The sequence below is a fragment of the Micrasema longulum genome, unplaced genomic scaffold (assembly GCF_059751315.1).
Source record: "Micrasema longulum isolate JH-2025_06_02 unplaced genomic scaffold, ASM5975131v1 h1tg000585l, whole genome shotgun sequence".
NCBI classification, from domain to species: Eukaryota; Metazoa; Arthropoda; class Insecta; order Trichoptera; family Brachycentridae; genus Micrasema; species Micrasema longulum.
The window spans coordinates 68,785-91,637 of NW_028277781.1; the positions used below are offsets into that span (position 1 = coordinate 68,785).

The 22,853-nt window shown below is 31.6% G+C and overlaps 1 protein-coding gene across 1 annotated transcript in view; it reads left to right on the plus strand.

Annotated features, from left to right (window-relative positions):
* The window catches only part of wgn (Tumor necrosis factor receptor superfamily member wengen), a 58,061-nt gene extending 37,736 nt beyond the window's left edge, over positions 1-20,325 (plus strand). Inside the window, exon 4 of the mRNA XM_088228472.1 lies at positions 19,239-20,325. Coding sequence (XP_088084598.1) covers positions 19,239-19,303 — 65 coding nt within the window. The 3' untranslated portion in view covers positions 19,304-20,325. The remainder of the gene's footprint in view (positions 1-19,238) is intronic.
* Positions 20,326-22,853: the final 2,528 nt, after the last annotated feature.

The following is a 22,853-nucleotide window of genomic DNA, read 5'->3' on the forward strand; positions in this document are numbered from 1 at the left end:
AAGGATTTCTTAGAAAAAGGGTTCAGTAAAGTCAAGGGGCGCGGTAGCAGGTAAACTCGTAATTTTTTTTGTCTTGCGGTGTATATTTATTTTACTGGTGAAAATTTGCAACATTATATTTTATTTGTTAATGATGTATTTGATCTGTTTCCATGTTTTGATTTTACTATTTTTTTATTTTATTACTGCTTCTCGCCAGATACATATTTCCCTACAAATACAAAGTATGTGCTTAGGATCCTCTCACGATCGAGGTCACCCTGAACCATGTGTGATGTTATTATAATTGTGTAATGTTATGCTTTGCACATACCTGACTATTTTGATCGAGCAACACCTGCGATCAACAACTGCCAACAAATTGGTTGACAACTTTCGATAGACATGCTTTAAGTATCAAAGGAAGCCATGTTGTTACTGATTTGAAATTAAAACGGATGAACACTATCCTTTAAGGAACCTACCTAAATTAATAACATTCTTTAAGGAATAATGTCGAAGGACGATGAGTCAACTAAATAAGTTCTGTATTTTATTATGTCAAAATGTCACTTGTAGTATGTACATATTATACCTAGGCTGCATCCACAGAATGAATAATTCAGCCTGCATCCAATATCCGGTTCTTTCCGTATGCAGGGTCCCAACCAAATGACATCGACTGGTACACCCACAGAATAAGAGTACACTATTAACTCTTTTACAGCACAGAGAGTGTCATATTATGTGATATTTTTTTATGTCAACCTTGAACTACACAAAAAAACACTAAACCTAAGATAGCTTAACCACTTTAAATTTAAGTTAATGTTCTTCTTCCGTGTGAACTGTCGTGCTCTAAAAGTTCCGAGCATCGCCGAGTCATTTCGGCAATCTTATTTTGTTTGTCTTTTTTGCCATCATTGTATGCGTTGGTGTTGGTGTAACATAAAACACACCAGTATAAAAAGAACAAACATTTCAAATTAAAGAAATAACCAACTAAAATAACTGAAAATACATCAAGGACTAGGAATTTTTTAATGGTGACCCAGAACGGGTAGAAGAAGTGTCGCCTTAGACAAGGTGATCTGATGATATAAGACGAGTTACAGGAAGTGGTTGGATGCGGTTGGCTCAGGATAGGGAGATATGGAGACTAAAAACTATGTTCACCATTGGACAAGAGACGGCTGGTGATGATGATGATGACATCGAGAAACCCCCCCTTGAAAAAGTTGGTTCTCTTTGAAAGCTTAATACGCTCTTTCAAAACATTAAACCTCTCGATGCGGCAAAGGAGAAGTGGCTCTGATTAAAAATCGCGTGGTTTGTAAGTATTTAATACTTCATATTCTGGGAAAATATCATACAAATATTTTCTTGAGACCTCTACATAAGTACAATAATGTTAGACTAGAATCGTGTCAATGCTTCTATAGGTAAAATTGTCTCACATGCAGCACCTTCATATAGTGAAACGACTGTACTGACGGATGTGTTGGAGGGTACCGGAATATGATCATTAGCAACAATTTCGGTGAAATTATTATACGAGAGACTTTGCGATGGATGTTGCACAACCCTCCCCATCCAACTATTCCATAAATGTACTATATTTTTATAATAAGCTTCAAAAACTTTTTTTTTTATAGCCCGAGCAAAGATAAAATTATTCTTGTACATCGATTCAAAATATGTCTAGAGATGTATCTGATTTTCAACCTTGTTATTCATTCAGCTGTGGCATTCCAAAATTGACTTAGCAATGTTTACTCCTGCACATAATAATCATGTACGCATCTTCAACTTATTTTTTCAGCAAATTTACTCACGCGTTATACCAAGCTGTTATATTCCATCTTTGATAAGGGTTAAAAACGTTACAAAATCGTGAGAATTAAACTGCTAACTGTTATGTGCTCGCGGTGTGGTCGCCATTATTGATCACATCAACGAAGTCCTTCATTCCTTATTCACACCATTCCCCATTACTTCATTGGCTTCACTGGCTGCACAGTCGGTCGATGGAACATTTGTAGATACCAATAATTTCGGCGAATTGCTGGACACGGTAGGAATATTAAGTAGACAAGCGTGATTTTGCTCAGTTTCTATTGTCACGCTTTATTGATATTTCTAAAGGTACTCTTTTTGGATCAGGGCCTATGTGCGGTAAGCTTACTGATTCTGATTTATTAAGGCATAATAAATGATCAAATTACAAATGTATACATTACTTAGTAAGAAATTATGTGTCAAACTCTATAATACTTAGTTTTTTCACTTTACACGTTGTTCACAATAATAATATTGAAATCTTGTCTTCAATTTAAACTTCTAAACCTTTTTTCGTATGTGTCAGGTGATTTCAGTTGGGTGTCAGTCAAATTCAGAGTTGCGTGTACATATTTAATCATTAAAGTCATGCTTTAGTTTAATTAAAAATAATTATTATTGATTCTTGTTGGCTTTTAATTTAGAGAAAGCTTTTCACATGATCACCAGTTATATTATTTTTTTGTAAGATACAATTTGGGAGTGAATCCTACAATACTATCATAATTTTGTAAACTGGTCTAAGGATGTTATTTGTAAGAATTAATAATTTATTACTAGAATGTTTATGAGAAAATTAATTGAAAAACGTTGTGGAATCACATGTGTGGACATATTGAATACGTAAACGAAGTTACAAGTTACGATAGATGTGAAAATATTCATATTCCAAAAAAAATGCTTTATCCGGGTTGAGTTATTTTTCTATTACATTTTCATTCAATACCTATATTCTATAATACATAGTTGCACATATATGGATGAATCTACAAGTCATTTTTGCTTTGTTGGTTAGATGGAAATTGTTCCATTATGGAATTTCCAAAGCCGTATTTATATGTAAAGGTAAAGTATATTTGTGAACAAATCGATTGGTTCTATGTTCTAAGTACTCTATATTCATGAGACGTAAACGTAACATGGTATGGTCAGTGCGGACTACAGATATAATATTATTGAATCACCTTAAAATAGTAAATTAGTGGTAATAGGGAAGGAATGTACACTATATATATATACACAATACACGCATACTACGATCCCTGTGGAAGTATTCGATAATTTATGGAAAACACGCTTTCTACTATGACAAAACCACAAATTAATAATATTAATATACGACCTATTGTTTGGCTAAACTCATATCCATACTAATGTAACTACATACATGTGTATGTAAGTATATATTTATATTATACAGGGGGCAAAAAGTGTTGCGAGTATTAAGAAAATGGCACCACGTACGTAATATATTTGAATAAATCCGTAGCATTTGATGTCGATATAAATTTGTCGGGATATGATCCGTTGGAAGATTATCCCAGTATAATATTAGTTCATTACACTCGTTTAGAATTATGTAGGTCATGACTTTTAAATAATACAAAGATAAAGATTACTTTCATGCGATTTATTTTTCACTGAGTTTACAATTGTAGGAATAATTTATAATCAAGAGCTTTAGAGATTAAATTATATATATTCGCCAGGAGGCTGTCTGCGTGGAAAAGAGAGAGATCTATCATGAGTTCTTTGCTTTATAAGTTTATAACAGCGCTGTTTATTGTACCCTACTTAAACATGCTAAGGTTAAATCATCTTGATATTATTATTTGTACAAAAGATATTGGGTTATAGGTTTTGTTTTTACTTTGAGTGTAATTTTTATTTTTTAAGCACAAGAAGCGTATAACAAAATTTAAAAAAAAGGTTTTTTGATATTACGTACGCTTTTCTCGCGGGTATATTGCCAAATTGAGTTTATTATGCTATTATTTAAAAACAGTCAAGTTCATTCATTTAAATGTGTGCCATAAGTACCTTCTAGGGCTTCCATTCGAGACTTGAGACTCGAAGTTTCGAGTCTCGAGATGCTAGCATTGAAATTTAAAGATCACCAGTGCAAATCTAAACGCTCTCTAGGGGGTACAGAATGCGTTGCTAGCACGTAGTTTGTATACTCATTTTTAAAAAAAACGATGACAATATCAGATTATATAGTATAATAATGAAAATGAATGTAGAATTTTAGCAATCTCAATGCTACTCGTAGCACAGGCAACACTAAGTGTCCAAAGCAAAAAACACACTCGCCAGGTCAAAACTGCATTTTTTTATTTTACTAAGGCTGGATCAGCGCGGCACTACTCATCTTTTCTCTTAGCTCTCCCTGGAGCATGATGGCTACTGGTTGCTAGCCGACTTCACCCTGAACTAGTTGTTGATTTAAGAAGATTTCTACGTCTTTACAAAACTTTTATAACGTCTGCGTCTTTACAAAACTTTAGGTTTCATCCCCATTTAAAATATTTAATAAACAAAACAGTAGCGCAAATATTATTATGTTCAGACAGCGGCAGTAAATCAAGATTCATACTTCGTACGGACGGCCAAATAAATTGTTCTAGGGATAGTAACCACTAACCCCTAGTGCATACTACTGTCGTAATAAGTATGAATATTTATTTTAATATGCTTTCACACATACCTACATAAACACACAATACACTCGTACATAGCACGCATAAAACGTATCTACAAGTCGTATATTATTATAATACTTACGTCCACACATGTAAGAAAATAATCAAATCTACGGTTTATACTTGGGTGGTAAAATTTAGAATATATTATGTTGACATCAACAAAAATTGTGATTTGTCTGTGACCAGGCGAATAAAGAATACGGTTTTGTGGGTGAATAAGAACAAGAAACGAGTGTTTTCGACTCAATGGCTCTTAGGTAAAAACTCTCAATAGGGATATGTCGACCTCGAGTGTAGCGTTTGGCGCATTCGCCTACTATTCTACCGTTATAAGAAAGAAGTACGTTTCTACATAAAACAAAAAACGGAGAAACTAAATATTTTGTAACTCGGATATTGAAAAATTCGCTGTGTGAAAAATACTACAAAAATTAAGTATATTACTATGCGACAGTATGTATTATGGTTTGCCCTAACGGAATATATATATATATATATATATATATATAAGTTTTATGCGTCGTAAAAAAATATAAAAAGGATACTGTTAGTGTTCTTGGCACGGGTAACCCCAATGAGGTCACATTATCGGGTTGTGGTCCCGTGACTAGTGCTGCGGACTCTCGGATCAATGGTCCGAGGTTCGAACCCCACTCTACCCCAACTTGATTCCCATTTTCTAATTGTGAGTTATTTACAACTCGTCGAAAATGGCTCCAAAATCAAAATATTTGGGTAAATAATAAGAACGCAAATGTTTCTATTTTTTATTTAAAAAAATTTACATTTATTATTTTTTATTGTTTATAATGTAATAAATAAGTATTTGCGTTCTTTTGATTTACCTACCTGATTATTTCAATTCTAGGGCCGTTTACAAGGAGTTTTAAATAACTTAGTATTATAAAATAGGAAATCCTGCGATGGTTTAGACATGTAGATCCAATGGACGCTGAAAGAAGTAAAATAATTTATGATGCAAATGTTGGTGGATTAAGAAAATGAGGAAGACCAAGAAAGACATGGCATGACATTTAACAAATACTTGATGATTCACATGTCAAAAGTCGGAATAATCGGCGTGCGTGCATGTGAAGATGTATAAATGTAGAGGAATCGAGGCCTGCATACAAAGATAGAGTGATATGGCGTTCTATCCTCTCTGCCTATCCCCGCGGAGAAGCGGCGTGATGATTTTTTGCAATCAAGTTGAGGTAGAGTTTTTTTTTAATAAAGGAGTTGCCTGTTTTTTGCCTTACTTATTATGTACAAGGCTTATATTAACTGCAAAAGGTATGTTCCTTCTAATTTCTCTGAGTATAGTGTGAGAATCTGGTGGTGAAAACTCATCCAGGAGAAGCCGGACTATTGACAGGCATCAACAGAACTTCCGTTCCACTTTGAGAGCGTTCGGCATTTTGTGTCCTATTTTTATTTATTTCAACAATGACTTTTACTATCTTTACCATGTATGATATTACCTCATGCGATAAGTCCTTAAGACTTGTTACTGTTACGATATCTTAGTCTAGGTCCTCATCCAGACTTCTAAATCGCGGCTCTAGCTGCATTCGCTTTAAGCTGAAAATTGGACAATACATCAACAAATGAGGGACATCTTGGGGTGTCTCGCCATCACATGGACAGCTATTGATTTCTGAGAGCTTAAAACGGCAAAGATAGCTCATAAAACCTCCGCGGCCTGTAAGGATTTTAGTCAGTTCGTAGCCAACTTGCTGCGTTTTCTTGAAATCAAAAAGCATGAAAGATTGATGGAAAAAATATTTTAGTTACCTGTCCAGTAGTGTTGGTTGAGGTAGAGTGTGTAAATAAGGATGCGTATTACAGACTTTTGTAAAAATAAGACTAAAGTAAAGAATTAGTGTTAGAGTAACGATAACATTATATACAAAAATAAGATAAAATAAAAAATATTCATCTATTAATGTCTGAAAAAACTACACAATAAACATTGGTATAAACATAGGTTAAAACAAATGTTTAAATTATAATAAGGAGACCAAATTGGTGAATTATATTCTAAATTACTTCTATCTAGAGAATTGTATAGTGTTTTAATATAATTGATGGATTTAAAGTTTTTGGCCGTTCGCAAGATATAACCTAACATAAATACAAAAATAAAGAGAATAAATATAGAGGGCAAATCTAAAAACAAAAAAAGAGAGAATTATCTTAAAGTTAATTATTATTTATCTCTCACCGCAATGCACGTGTAAAATATGTAGGGTAATCAGTAAAAAGGGTTAACAGTTTTAACACATCTTTCAAACTATTCAATTGAAGTCTTAACTATTTCGTATTGATAACTTATTTGAATATCCGTTCTTAGAGTTAAAGCTTACGGGGATTAAATAACTGGGATAGCAACTCGCCCCGTATAAGCGGATAAAGTTTGTACTGGAAGAAATCATTTAAAAAGCTAGACCTTTTGCATATTTTGTTTGCGACAGATAGGCCTGCGCGGCCTCTGACTGAAAGAATAATATGAATATTTTGATAGCATTCTGAAAAAAATTACAAATTGAAGAAATGTTCGCTTTTGGTAATCTGAAAATGATTTTCCTCTTTTTGTACTATGTTCACGTTGCAGTGAATGCACCTCGTTACTGAATACATCATAAACGACGTATTTCTATTTTCTCTCAGAATTCTCCTCATATTTTCTGGTCATAAAATACTAAAATTAGCCCGTTGCTTGCAAAAGCATTCAGAATCTTGTAGCGTCCTACGCCCAAGCATTTTGAAATAAGCAAAAGAATTACGATAGCAGGTAGCCTCAGAATATACATAAATACAAGCTAATTAGAAATCAGAAAATTAATCAGAAAAGTTGATGCTTGCCACAGATTGAAGATTCATACTGGATGTCAAAAATATTTTTTTTAATTGTATTTCACATCCTTCACAACCACCAAAGCACGTGTAAAATGTTTTAAACATTTATGTTTTTAAAAAATACAAGTGTGTTTTTAGTAAATTAACACCAACTTTGTTTACGGTGATGGAAAAATAAATTTTCTGTACTCAATTTGTACTCCCATCTTAAAGCTTATTTACCTTGTCCTACTTCACGTTACAATAAAACGTCCCTTTTTGGGGATTCTAAACGAAAATATGAAAAATATCATTTATAGATGGCGCTTTTATTATTTTTTATCGAAAAATGCCATTTTTACGTTTATTTTCAATTAAAATTCTACAAAACTTGGTTTGCGGAAACTTTACACTATATTGATTGTAACAAATTCCATAACAAAATAATTTAGGTCCTTTTCTCAAAATGGTGTACAAAACAAAAAAAAAATAATCTTATTAAGATAAATAAGATAATATAAGATAAATATATTTTTGTTTTGTACACCATTTTGTGAAAAGGACGTATATTATGGTATTTTTTACAATCAGTCTAGTGTAAAGTTTCCGCAAACCAAGTTTTGTAAAATGTCCATTGAAAATAAACGTACAATTGGCATTTTTCGATCAAAAATTATGAAAGCGCCATCTATGAATAATTTACTTCATATTTTCGTTTAGATTCGCCTTAATTTGGTATTTTGGGGATTCTAAATAAGAACGCGAGACAGGCGTCGTGGCTCAGTTGGCTAAACGGCCAACTATGAAACTGGCGTCGCGGGTTCGATTCCCGCCAATTGTGAGAATAAAAATCCAACAAAGATTTTTTTCTCGTTCGGTCTGAGTGTATAATTCATAGCTTCCTTCCATATATTTTCTTTCCTACCTGCTGACAAGCCTCTAAAACGGAGGCTTAGCGGTTTATTCCTTTAAAAATAAAAATAATTACTATCCTATAACAACATAACTTATTGACGGAGAGGCTAATTGCATGGCACAGATTTTTTGTAAGTTTCAAAAAACTGTCGGGTCATTAGTAATACTGCGAGTAAAAAATCACGTGTTACTAAACATGTGTGCTAATGGATTTTTTCGATGCCAGGAACAACAAATTAATAACACGTGATACTTTGTCCCTTTTCGTCACAAAAACTTCATTATAATTGAAGGTTTTTAGTTTATTTAGAAAAAAACTATGTAGGTATGTATTTTAAATAATTTTAATGTATTTATTTACATTAATGTTTCACATTGCGTAAAAAGAAAAACAATTATTGTCTACATAATGGGGAGTGACGTTTACAATTGTGTTTATTTAATTTTTAATTAATAAATATTTTCGATACAACACATAAATCACAAAAAAAAATCTACGGTGTTTTCAATTAGTGCTACATAAAAAAGAATTATGAATTTAATTTTTCACGTCTTTCATAAATATTTTGTATCCCTTACTGCGCTTTTTATTTCCTTTGTTCATTTAATTAAGGAAAGAAAATTATCTGTAAGTATAAAAATGTTATGCTATGGTTGTTTTTAATGTTTAAATTAAGATGTTATCAGTTGTTCTAGGTCGCGAACTTACGTTTTGTGACGTAGAAACTACTACTACATATTTATATTATTGTCTTTGTGGATTTAAAGTAAACATTTATTTTTGAACAACGATATTATATATAAATCCCTAAATTTTTTAAACCGTTGAATATTGAGAAAAGTAAACAGTTTTTTCAATATATAATTATTTACAATATTTGAGTTTGTCCAAATGTTCGTAGACAAAAGACTGGATTTCACCCCCTCGGGAGTCATTAAGATTAACAAATAACAACAGAATCGAAGAAAACCTTAAATAAGGGAATATGGAAAACTAGGCATGTACAGGGCTTATGACCTGTCATTGGCTGGTTTAAGTGGAAACCAACTGGTCCAAGAAGAAGTTTAAAAATTAAAAAATTGTTTTCAGGCGTTGCCTAGTATGTGAAATAATTCAGTCAGATGAATCTCTTCACAGCAATAAAGGTTTCAGCTCTTTAACTTCACTAAAATCATCAAATGGAAGAATTAAAGAAATATGGATGTTCAAACATAAGCGAAATGGTGAATGTTACACAGTGTGTAAAGTGGCCACTTAAACCAGCCAATGACAGATCATAAGCCCTGTACATGCCTAGACTTCCATATTCCCTTATTTAAGGTATTCTTCATCCCTGTTGTTATTTGTTAATATAATTATTTTTTGTATTTTTTCAACCGGTAAAATATTTGTCTTCAAAGCACCACTCATCCTATTATTCCTTACTATTATATGGATTGGACTAATGCAAAGTAAATTGATTCTAATTTTTCGATACTTAATGTATTTCGTAATCTAATAAATACATACATAAGTTTTCTATTTACAATATTATTTATTTGCTCCTTCCATTTGATATTTTTATCAATTAATATGCGTAAATCAAATATATTCTAAACGTTTAAAATATTGGACTGTTTTACACGAGTTCAATAGTAGACAAATGAAGCTCGAAACTTAACTTGTAAATAAAGTATTATTGCGTAGTTGGTGGCGTCCGTCTATGCTCAATTAAAAATTGTCTCAATCGGATAAAAAAAAATGTCTAGTCTGATAAAAAGTAAGAAAATCATACGATTTAGCCGTTTTAAAGCGCTGTTGTTTTCAAAATCGCGCAATTAAAAAAAATAAGTAAACATGTATTAGATAAAAACTAAAGCGATCGACCGAAGTTTCGGTTTCGGACAGTGAAACGGGTTTCGGCCGTGGTTTCAAAATTGGCCGAAACATTGGCCCAGCCGAAACCTGCGGTCGGGATGAGTCGGATTACGTTCGGCTGTACTCCGATGCATCTTATGGCTCGTGACGAAGTTCTCGTAAATTCTAAGGACTTTCTTATTTATATATATTTGTAATTCCTTTATAGCTAATAAGTTAAAGTTCATATGGCGTACATTAAAGAGCTGTTACATATAAGTTATATGTATAACAAAACAACGAACCAAAACGCGCTAAAACTTAACAAATTTACACATTAAATTTATACCATTTTTTTCATTGCGTATTTTATTTAACACTCTTATTTCAATAAACTCGTGAGGTTTAACAATATAAACGCCTAATTTTAGGCGTTGAGAAGTCGTTTTTAACTGATTAAAATAAGTTTCGGTTACGGTTTTAACCGAAACTCGAACTGAAGCTTTATTTCGGTTTCGTCAAAACGTGAATTTCGTTCTGCATATTTGACTAAAAGAGTCGTAATTCTATCAAAAATATCACAGAAGTTATACCAATTAGCTCACTTTTTTTATTGTTTTCATTATGCACATTTTTATATATTCTATATTTAATCATTTTCATTTAATCCTGATGTACCTACTACAAATACGTTTTTAAAAAATACTGAAAAACCAATAACTTTTTCTTAGAAGTATAACTTTATGTACAGTGAAACTAAATTTTTTCTCTCCTCTAAAATCAGTAATTTTGAGTTACAACAGTCTTCTACTCAATGTGCGATATTATGTATTTCTGGATTACCTTCTTTCAGAACAAAGATGTCAAGGCTACCAGATTATTGGGTCTATAAAATACTGTCGAGTACTTTGTTTGTGACCGTTGAAATTTAAATAGAACATCGTCATGAATCTTGACGTCACAATTATCCAGGCCAAACATGTCGCGTTTTTGTAAGGACATATTTTTTAATAATTTATTATTTAAATTTATTTATGAAAACATTTCTCTTGATTTAAAAAAAAATCTAAAATCACATTCCATTTCATATATTTTGATCGGTATTCGTAGTATGTGATATTTCCTTAGCATGGAATACAATACTATTAATTAAAGTTTTTCCTGAATTAATTTTTTTTTGGATTTCGGAGTTTTCTAAATCATTTATTGTTATGCCTTCTCCTGGAAATAATGATTTGTATCTATAATGTGAATGATGGGTAGTTCTCAATACCCGTAACTTGTGTTATTTTCATTATTAAACTCATGCGTCGCGTTAAAACAGAAAGAGTTTTATTTATTTTATATTCCAAATGTTATTGCACAAAGTAAATACTGAAACAATATAAGTATGACCTAACATCACGAATAAATAAAATTATAAAACGTGGAATAAAATTAATACTAATACTGGTTTCCAATTTAAAAAGGGATTTATTTATTTATTTGTTAATTTACACGTCCTACGGGTTTTTAAATATATTAGAAATTACATTCAAGTGCAGCAGTGAAACATAAGTATGTAAGTTTGGTTAAAATTAAAGATAACATAAGAAAAACTAAAAGATACAATAATAAGTAAAAACAAGGAAATGTACCAACATAGGTAAAGGCTACATAGAAAAATATTTAATTATGGTTGACATCGTTCACAGAGCCAATATGCTACAACCATCAACTAGACTCCAAAACCTCGAAAAAGTGCAAGATTTTGTTTATTTAGGCTCATCCATCTCTGCGGGCGGTGCATGTACATCAGAAATTAAAAGACGCATCCTAATCGCAAAAAATGCCATGACTCGACCGACCAAAATTTGGCTAGATCGGGGCATTTCGAAGAAAACTAAAATCTTCGTAGTGCGTACGATTGTGTTCCCAATATTATATTTATTATATGGCGCAGAAACGGGAACAATTAAAACCTGTGAGCAGGAGAGGATAAATGCCTTCGAGATGTAGTATTGGCGTCGAATGCTGAGAATACCATGGACAGTCAGAAGGACAAATGTCTCCATTCTGGAGGAACTCAACGTAAAAGTTCGCCTATCGGCCATATGCTGCCAACGTATGCTGCAGTTCTTCGGACACATAGCTAGACGTGACCCAGAAAATCTCGAGAAAATAATGATCACGGGCAGTGTGCCAGGACGAAGAAGCAGAGGCAGAGCTGCAGCTCGATGGATCGACCAGGTGAAAACAACGTCACGGGTGACCCTATATGGAGCTGTGGAGAGGGCGCAGAGCCATGAAGAGTGAGAGTACTAATAATTACGACCCTCAAAACTGAGGAACGACAGAGAAGAAGAATTATGGTTAGTCATATTTTTATTTGTTGCAGTATTTTATTTCCGAATAAAAATCACATGTTATTGAGAAAAAACCGAATCTGTACTTATTATGTGTATGATTTGCAAAACTTTATGTTTGTTTTGTATGAATCCTTGTCGATATGAATTATTTCATTTATCTAAAAAAATAATAAAAATAACGCTTTACAAAATAATATTGTTTTAGTGTTTTAGTACATCAACTCATAAAATTAGTATATTCAACTTTACATATTATTTGAGATGTTTTTAATGCTGTCGTCATTCGTTCAATTAATAAACATCTTTATTGTTTCTCTCTGTTCATTTAAATAAGACTCGTGGACCTAATAGCTTTAACAACATGCAATCTACATATTTACATACCATAGATATATATTGTTTTGTTTCTGTCCTAATTTAATCAAATTGAAAACTAGTTGGTCTCGAATCGTCTATCCTAATAAATAGCCACAGTAGTATCAAACCTTTTTTTAAATGAATCAGTCACGTTTTTTATCCGTTTGAATTTATTGAATGCATTTAAATTTATGTATGATTAATTAATGAAATGGTAACGAAGTATCTTATTTATGTTTTCAAATCATGCGTTCTTTTTATGAGAGACATTTTACTAACAAAATATTTACAGATGAAATAAGCTAATTATCTAACAATGTTTCGAGTATGTTCAAATGTTTGCAGACAGGTTGGATTTCCTCCCTAGGAAGTTATTTATATCTAAATTTGTTGCAACAGAGATGAACCTTAAACCAGCCAAAGGCAGGTCATAAGCCCTGTAAATGTCTACACTTCCATATTCCCATCTCAAAAATAATGTTTATTCATTGTTTGGCCCTGCTTCCCACAATATGCCGGATTAAAGTAGCAATGTATCGTTCATATTAATTTGAAATCCAAAAATATTTTGAGTATGATCACATAAAACATAAACCAGCTAATGAAATGCCGTAACCCTCGACGTATATCCGTTTCCAATAAGCCTATTTATCACTGTTGAAAGCCGTTTGCACGTGGACGATTCAATATTGTTATGTCCCAGGACTCGACCATTGTTCGTGTGTTAACAGCAATTTGTAGGCCAACAAATTTTCCCGAGACATCGCCACCGAGATAGACGAACAGGCTACCTCCGCGGAACAGTGATTACCCCCACCACCGCGCGCGCCTTCAGCGGCCGCATTGTCCTCGTGTGAACACGCACGGGCAGGACTTTATGACAATAGCGATTTGCTCGACGTGAATGTGTCGCCGCACATACAGGGTGTTCTTTATACCCTGTCACATCCGAAACCTCAATGATCAGTATGGACAAGAATACATATTAGCATATTTAAAAAAATATTTAGAACAAAGAAAATTTAAAAAATAATTATTTAAAAAAACAAATGGTTGCTTACTTCTGCAGGGGAGGGTTTAATGAGCACCCTGTATATTCTGCCGAAAATGGAGGTAGCAAAATTGTATTTTTTTAAATATTTAGTTCATTCTTTGACAATTCCAATACATCTTTGTACAAAATAAATCATGTTTTTCATGAACTCGCTCGTAATAAACGCCGTCGTGTATTAATTTTCGCAGCGCTTACGCGTAAATTGCTGCCGAATTTTCGTATCGTCCCAGCGTTTTATCCCACATTCAAAGTGGTTTTTTTTTAAATATTTTTTTTTTTTTTAAGAAACTTCGCCATACGCTTTTATTTTTACTGCGTGTAAGAAAACATTTTTTATATCTAATTTCCCGTCACTCTGAACTCGTCGTTGTTACAGCCAATTTATTTAATTATTCTCTAAATGATTTAATAAATATAAAATAAAAATATCAAGAGCGCAATTAATTTTCGAAATAAATTGATTCCTATTTTAGTTAGTATTGCTGTATTATTATTTTCTGTTTTTCTCTTTATTTCGTGCATTTTTTTTTTGTTCTCATGTGTATTTGAAATGATATAACTTTGACTTACTGAAGAACTATGTAAGCCACCCTCCAAACACAAGAGCTAGTCTCTTTTTTGGAATATAAGAGTAGATTGTAAATTTTAATAGAAAATAAATCGTGTATCATGTTATACTACTGTATTGATTAATAAAATACCTATTTATATTGTGATGTTGTGTGAATTCTTGCTTAGTAATTATTGACTATTAAAATATTTATATTATTACAGATTATTAAATCTTAGCGAAGCATAATTTTATTAATTTGTTTTGAGAAAACGGACATTCATGGTGTAGAACTTGTCGCTTCAGATGTATATTTTTTTTTTCATTGTTTTTTTGTTCATCGTGGAATGATTATACAAACTCACGCATACACATACACGCGCATTAGGGTGGGCCGATATTTTTTTTTCCTAATTTTGAAATGAAAGGGGTCTAAAAAGTTGCCTTTTGGATTACTCGGGATGCAAAAAATATATAAAAAAATACTTGATACTACTTTTGGGCATCAACCAGAGCTTGAAGTTTTCGAAAAAGTCAATTTTTTGCCCTAAACCGGCTGTCATTTCGTATTTAAGTAAGAAAATCAGTCTAATTAAATTGTATAATCTGTATTAAATCTTAGTATATAAGCATCCAAGGGCGTGAGTTGCACTTTGTTTTGTAATAAATGTGTAGCATTGTTTTTATGTGCCATTGTTTTCGTCAATTTTAGTCAGGCTCAAACGGAATCAGTTCCGCGGAGTGTAATTTTTTTGCATTTCGGTAGTTTTAAAACGTGTTCGAATTCGTAATGTGATTAAGTTATATCTTTACGAACAAAAAAATAATTTTATCAATATAGATAATTAAAAAATGTTCAGACTGTTATAAACTTCAAACTTCTGTTGAGGGCCAAAAGTAGTATGGAATATTTTCTTAAATAATTTTTACGTTCAATGCGATCCAAAAGACAACTTTTTAGACCCCTTTCACTTTGATATCTAAAAAAAAAAAACTTCATACATCATCGGCCGACACTCTAACGCGCATATGTATTACCCATACGCCCATACCCCATACGTGATTATTTAATGTTCCTAAGTATAGCGTTTTAATGTTTCTTCGGCGCGATCCGTCCGCCACGAGTGCTATATCGGTACTCGGTACCAACACAAGACGGAACCTAATTTTAATTTTGTATAAACTAAATTTAACCCATTAGACCTGTCACGTGTTAACGACTTAGAAAGTTTAAAAATGTATCTAATAATAATTAAAGTGACATAATACTATATGACGCGAAAATCAAAAAACATGTATTGAAAAACTAATTAGAAGTCTGTAGCTCAATCACAAATAACTGTCGACGTGCCAATAAGCGACGTACTCACCACGGTTGTTTATCGTATTCGCGATCACAATGAAAGATCCGTGAACACCTAATATTAAATGTCAAAATATTTACGTTTCGCGACGGATAATCCTGCTGCGCAATCACATATTTGAATTTCACCGGTGAAAATATGGAAAATATTCCAAAACTGCTAACAATATTTTGAGTTTGTCCAAATTTTTGTAGACAAGGACTGGATTCAACTCCCTGGGGAGCTGTTTATATTAACATATTACAACAGAGATGACGAAGTATAGAAATTGAAAAAATAATATTTTCAGGCGTTGTCTAGTATGTAGGTAAAATAATTCAATTAGATGAATCTTACCCGCATAAATAAAGGTTTCAGCTCTTTAACTTCACAAACATTAACAGATGAAAGAATTGAAGGAATATAGATGTTCAAATATAGGCAGAATGGTGAATGTTACACAGTGTGTAAAGTGGCCACTTGAACCAGCCATTGACTGGTCATAAGCCCTGTAGATGCCTTGACTTCCATATTACCTTCTCTTAAATGTTCTTTATCTCTGTTGTAATATGTTAACCAAAACTGCTATTTGTGTTTATTTGTTTGTTATTTCTCCCACAATGTATTGCATTTAGCCGGCGGTTGGCAAGCCAAATGACAAGAAAAGCAGTCGCCATAGTAATTGTAATTTAATTTTCACTTTTATGTATTAGATACTATTTACTATTTTGCAAATGCAATACATTGTATTATTTTTTAAAGAAAACGCTGATGTTTCGCCAACGAGCTGTATTTATTTACGAGGAAAACAAAAAACAAACCGACACGAGCGTTGACTTAGAAATTACACACGCGTTGACTTATGACTGTGATAACTTAAGATTGTTTATTGTGATCGCTCAAATGCTTAGCATGTTTTTAAGCACGCCGATAGTGATTTGTGATAGAGCTACTTACTGATTATGGTTTTAAAATATTTTTTAGGCGTATCGTTATGGAATACATCGAAGAATAGCTAGTTTACCTTTCTGAGTCTGAAGGTAAAAAAATCGGCGGATTCCTGAGGGGGCACCAGGAATACCCCAGCCAAAATGCAATAAATGCAACTTTAAAAAAATGTAATTATGAGTGTCATTGTAGTGTTTGTAACACTGTTACATAATATTTCTAGTTTCTGCGAATTCATACGTTTTTTCTTTAATCTAATCACCTTACCTTCTTGTAACGTGTAATCGATGTGCACTGCATTTGGTGTACTTACGCAGTGCCCTATGCACTATAGGGTACGGACGTATTGTGAGTTTTTATAATATATTAATAATTTGTTTAATTTGATAACATTTATACCGGTAAATAAACAATAAAACAAGATTTTTTTATTGAAAATAACGCATACCTAACCTTACTAAATGCACTGTTGTTAGTTTTGAGATCACTGAAAATTTTCATTTTTCTTGAAAACCAAGTGGTTTTGAATGTTTTATCTGAAAAAAGATGCTTGTAATTTTTTTTTTTTTTAATATGCTGTAATTTTTCAATTTTTTTAAACTTGTACCTTAAAGGGTTAAATAGTATTCGTTTAACAGGTTCACTGCCAACTCCGCCAATATGTCAGCTCCGCCTACTAACAGAGTTATCTTTTTTACGTGTTTCTACAAAAATATGTACATATTATTTTGTATTTTTTATTATTTGATCTTCGATCCAATATGATAAAACATGTTCGATTTTTTCTGGAATTGAAATATTTTAGGCTGGTAGTGAACGTGTTAATAGTAGGTACATTTAAATATTTATAAAGAATACTTACGTACATTATTTTTTTGATTTATGTACGCAGATTACGCAGACAGATTTATTTTTTATTATTGATAAAACATATAAATTATATAGTACACATTATACTCCCAGGAGTTATTTTAAAAAAACTCAGACCGTACGTAAGAAAACATTTTTGTGACAATACATAATATCATACATAGGTAATACATCCGAAACAGTAAGAAAACATTATATAAGAAACATAAAACACTATACTTTACACCATCTATATAAATTACATTAATAACTATCACTATCAAAAAGATTTAAGTAATATTTTTTCATTGCGACACTTTTAGATTTTCTACGCGACTTTTCGTGTTTTAGCTCATCGGGCAGTTTATTAAATTCGGAATGGCCAATATTTTCCAGGGGCACTATTCTGAACCACTCTCGTGGCACAATAAAACAGTTTTTCTCGTGTATTTTGTATGTAAAGAGAGCGTTTCGAATACCAACCCAAAGACCTTTAGTTGAGCGAAACTTAGACACATGAAGATTTATTTCTCTGAAATTTTATGATCCTAAAAACAATAAAAGTATACAGTTTTTGTTCCCAGCTATTGTTTCCCATTTATAGCAAGATACGCTAATAGTAAAGTCTCCAACTTGGAGACAGAGACGCATGATAAATATTCATAAATTAACCGCAAAGTAATTTAAATGCCGTTGCTATCTTAAATAGAGCATTAAAAAAAAATTAAGCATAAAAAATTATAGCTTTGTTTTAGACATTATAATAAATACTTCAAACTTACACTGCGATACAGTATCCATAAAATGCGTCAAATGTTTTATTAAACGTTATATATTAGTAACAATTTTTTACCTTGCTTATAATATAAGGCAATGGAACAAGGTTTATATTTCACATGTGTGTTTTCTGGCTATCTACGAGTATGTTAAAAAAGAGAGGGATTTCCAGCTGAGAACCTTTATGGAAATTTCTCTGCATTTTCTCAATTGTTAGACATCAGGACCCGGATTACAGTGGAAAGTTAATAGATTTATTTTCAATTTTCTATAAAGTGAAATCGAATTTTCTGTACGAAAATGTGCATATAAGTATGAAAATTTCATTTACCTATAATTAAACATGTTTTAAAAACATATGAACACGAATATTCATTTTTTATACAGGAAATCCGATTTTATTTTAGAGAGAGCTAAATATAACTTTCAAAAGTAATCGGGGCCCAGATGGCCTTCCATTTCACTTGAAGAAGATCACGACATTTTGTGTCCTGTTATCATTTATTATCCTTATTGCCTGTAAATACCTACTATTACACGTTACCAAAAGAGATTAAGAATTAAAATCGTACCCACATCAGCACCCAATGGTGCGGAGGGCACTACATTGACGCTGTGAATCTCGATAATCTGATTACACTACTAGGTGGACTTATTTTCGCTCGATTTCATTTTGCAGTATTTTTACAGGCGAGTAGCCTTCGAATCGAATTTCGCACACAAAACGTTCCTTCTAACAATTTACCGAAATACAATTTTCTACCATTTTCATAACTCACTATTTCAAAATGAAATATCAAGTTAAAATTTCATTTTGGATAGTGGTATTTAATTTTTTATTTATTTTTGCATAATTTATAATAAAACTCAGCATTTATATGTATTTTTTTTTGTTTCAGTTGGCAAAGGGAAGGGTCGAGCTTCAGGTCCAGGGAATGTCTATATACAGGAGAACAACACATAACTTAAGAAACGTGTACTTAACAATAAACAATAATAGTAATGCATCTAGAATTTCTAACGCGGCTTACGTAGATACGTTTCTGAAATTTCTTATCAGAAAATATGTTTACGCACATAGAGCATTTACCACACATAGCCGAACTGTTCTGCAAAAAAATATTTACATGGCTTTATAACACTTCGTTATGACCACTAGTCCATTAAATACTCCAAAAAATTGCATTAAAGAAATGCTACAAATTTTTTTGAGATTATCTTGAGTCCTGCAAAAATAAATTTTGAAACAGGTTTCATGCATTAGAAAAATTTACTTCAAAAAATATTATTTGCGTACGTAATTTTGGGTGGCCAAAATGCCTCGTTGATTTTATTCAAATCATCAAATTGTATTTTAATTGTTGATTTTACTGGCGAAAGTTTGATAGATTGTTTTAACAAGTAAAACTTTCCTTTTTTCGTGCCAACAATCGACATTGGAATTCTAATAATGCTAGAATCACCAATCCTTATTTCGCCAGGGCAATTTGTATTTATACTCTGAAATTATTAAACTTACGTAAATAAATTGGAACATTTGAATTGGTTAACATCTGAATGATTTGCAATATACAGTTCTATTGGCACCTAATTTAAATTGTGTTTGTGTAATGTTTTTGAATATTTTTCTATGTGGAATTTTGACTACATGTGAATAGTGCTAATGCCTCTTGTGTAACGCGCGAACACTAATTTATTACTTATCGCGACAAATAACACTATCGATAAATTAAAAAGTTGGCACAATCTGTAGATACTATAACGTTGTATAATTTCTGTTTTAAGATTTATAGCCAATAATAACGACAAATATTTTCATACATTTTTTGTGTACAAATTGTAGATTTTTCTGGTGTATACTCCGTGCGTGATTTAGTGGTTAGCTTTGAATATAATAAAGCGATGTACAATATTAATAATATTCAACTTACCAACTTTGAATGTCCAATAATTTATTAAATACAAATATATTTATTCATACAGCTGTAATTTTTTTTTACCTATTCCCATTTGATTTTTCATTTTATGAGGAAGTAAATGTTCAATTATTTTATATTGTTTATTATTTAGCGTTAACTTTGTGGTATGACATCTTAAATATTAAAATTATAATAATCACTTCATATTTTTCGGATGATGGATAGTACCTACTGTACTGTGTATTCGAAACTTGTGTCAATTGTAAAAACCCATATGTGGAAAAAGACAAAGTGACTTGTACTATTTAAATATCCACCAATTTTGATAATGAGATTGATAAGATTTAACAACAAAGGTAATATACCTATTTAAAAAAATATATTAAAATGGTAGGTACTAGAATAATAAAACAAAATATTTATGTCTTTACACAAGTACTTACAACACGAAGCATTTTATCAAGCTAACAAATTATTTTGTACACATAACTTAAGTAGCTTTATGTATAATAAAAGTTTATTCTTTAAACCTCATCCGAACTTAAATTATTATTATATAATTCAATATAACAGCAAGTATATAAGACAATTTTATATTTTCTTAGTCCTAAATTATGTAATATCAGAACATGAAAAAATAGTGTTTTCACACTAGAATATTTCAAAGTCCCTGGACTGGTACCTGAAGCGTAAGACTGATCATCTTACCTTCATGTAACAAAAATTACCAAATGTGCTGCGATTAGTGTACCAATGCAGTGACCTATGCACCATTTGGTGCGGAAAGAGAATGATGGTGAAAAATGTTTTCTTTCTATCGTTTTAACAATACTTGTAGGTACATAATCAAAATAATTTTTATGTCTCTTTGAAATTTCTGATTATCTAAAATTGCTGTTTTACTCATCTCTGCGGTAATTACTGTCTGTAACTGCCAATACTCGTAAAAAATATATAAAACAAATTTTATAATAATTCAAGGAAAAAAAGGCGTTAGATTTAAGAAACTCCTTGACGAACTTAATTCAGAACCTACATTTATTTTTTTTTAATTTTTATTAAATTGAAAACATATTATACATAATTATATACAATATTCCCAAGGAGTTTTTTTAAAAAAAACTCATTTAGGGACATACAGATAACAAATTTATTTAAAGGCGTTTTTATATTTTAAACTATAATATTATTTACAAAAGCAGAAACATTAAAATTATGATATACTACAAATTAAAAAGGGTATACAAAATACTTGAAAATAACAAAATAAACAGAATACTAGGCATGGAAATAAATTCAAAATGATGTTTACATTATGCAATCTGGGAAAGAAAATTAAATTTACACACTGAACTAGTACAAAATAAAATCTTTTTTTTTTAATTAACAAAATATGCGCACACCCAATACAGGTTAACTTTTTTTTATCAAAAACGTATTGAAATTATGTATACAAGCTAAAAAAAGTATAAAAAAAACACAAATAACATTTAAATAGTATTGAAAATTACATATACAAGCAAAAACGGTAAAATATTAAAAGATATATGTTCAAGATGCGCATTCTCTGGATAAACTAACATTATTTATTCAAAGTACTTCTGGAAAAAAATATTCTTCAATTCGCACGTCCTGTTTCTATATTTTGAAATAGGTTATTTCTTGATTAAAATAAATTTGTAACTAAGAGGGTTGCTGGCAGATCCGGAAAGCTTTTAATAATTTTTCAGGGTACTACACTCCCAACTTTCCAGAAATAAAACTGTCGCGCACTATTAAAAAATATTCATTTTCAGAATGATGCACTCTTTTGATTTTTGTGACGTTTCCGGGATTTAAAGCGACGAAATTATATTTACCGTAATAATTGGTTATGATTATGTATACTATCTACTACCCACGTGTCGTGAACAGGGCCGTCTAAGGCCATACCGCGGCCTCCGGGCACACAGAGATTGGGGCCTTTAGAAAGAAGGCCCTTATAGAATTTTAAGTCCCTTTTCAAGCCGGGAGCCGGGGGCCGTGCCCTTATGGATTTTTTTCATTGTGCAGTAAAAACTGAATTTATTTATTTATGTGAAATGAAACAGTACATCATCATCATTTGACACATTTATTTATAAATTGAAAAACGTTCGTTGTGGCAAAACACGTTTCACAGAATAAATCAATCAGTTACATTTTTACTGCACAGTGATGATTACGGTGTCCACAAATATATTTTTATGTAGTACACACTCATAGAATTAAGAATAGTCCAGAAGAAGCGCAGAATCATATTTGAATACATCGGACTGTGTCTAATAATTCACCCACTTAGACACACTTTCGCCGCGCGCATACGTTAAGTCGCCGGGTAATGTTGCTTGATGGGAAAAAATATAATCATAACACAAATGTAAGGTAAAAAAAAGCAATCTGTTAATTTCTCTAAAATTTTATTGTGCACGCGGAAACATTGATTGACACAACAGATTAGATAAATAAAGGGTCATTTAATAATACTAATTGAATTTATGAACTTAAAATATAAAACAAATTTTATTTTACACAAAACGGATATTTTTTTATCATGCTAAATAATATTTAATGTTT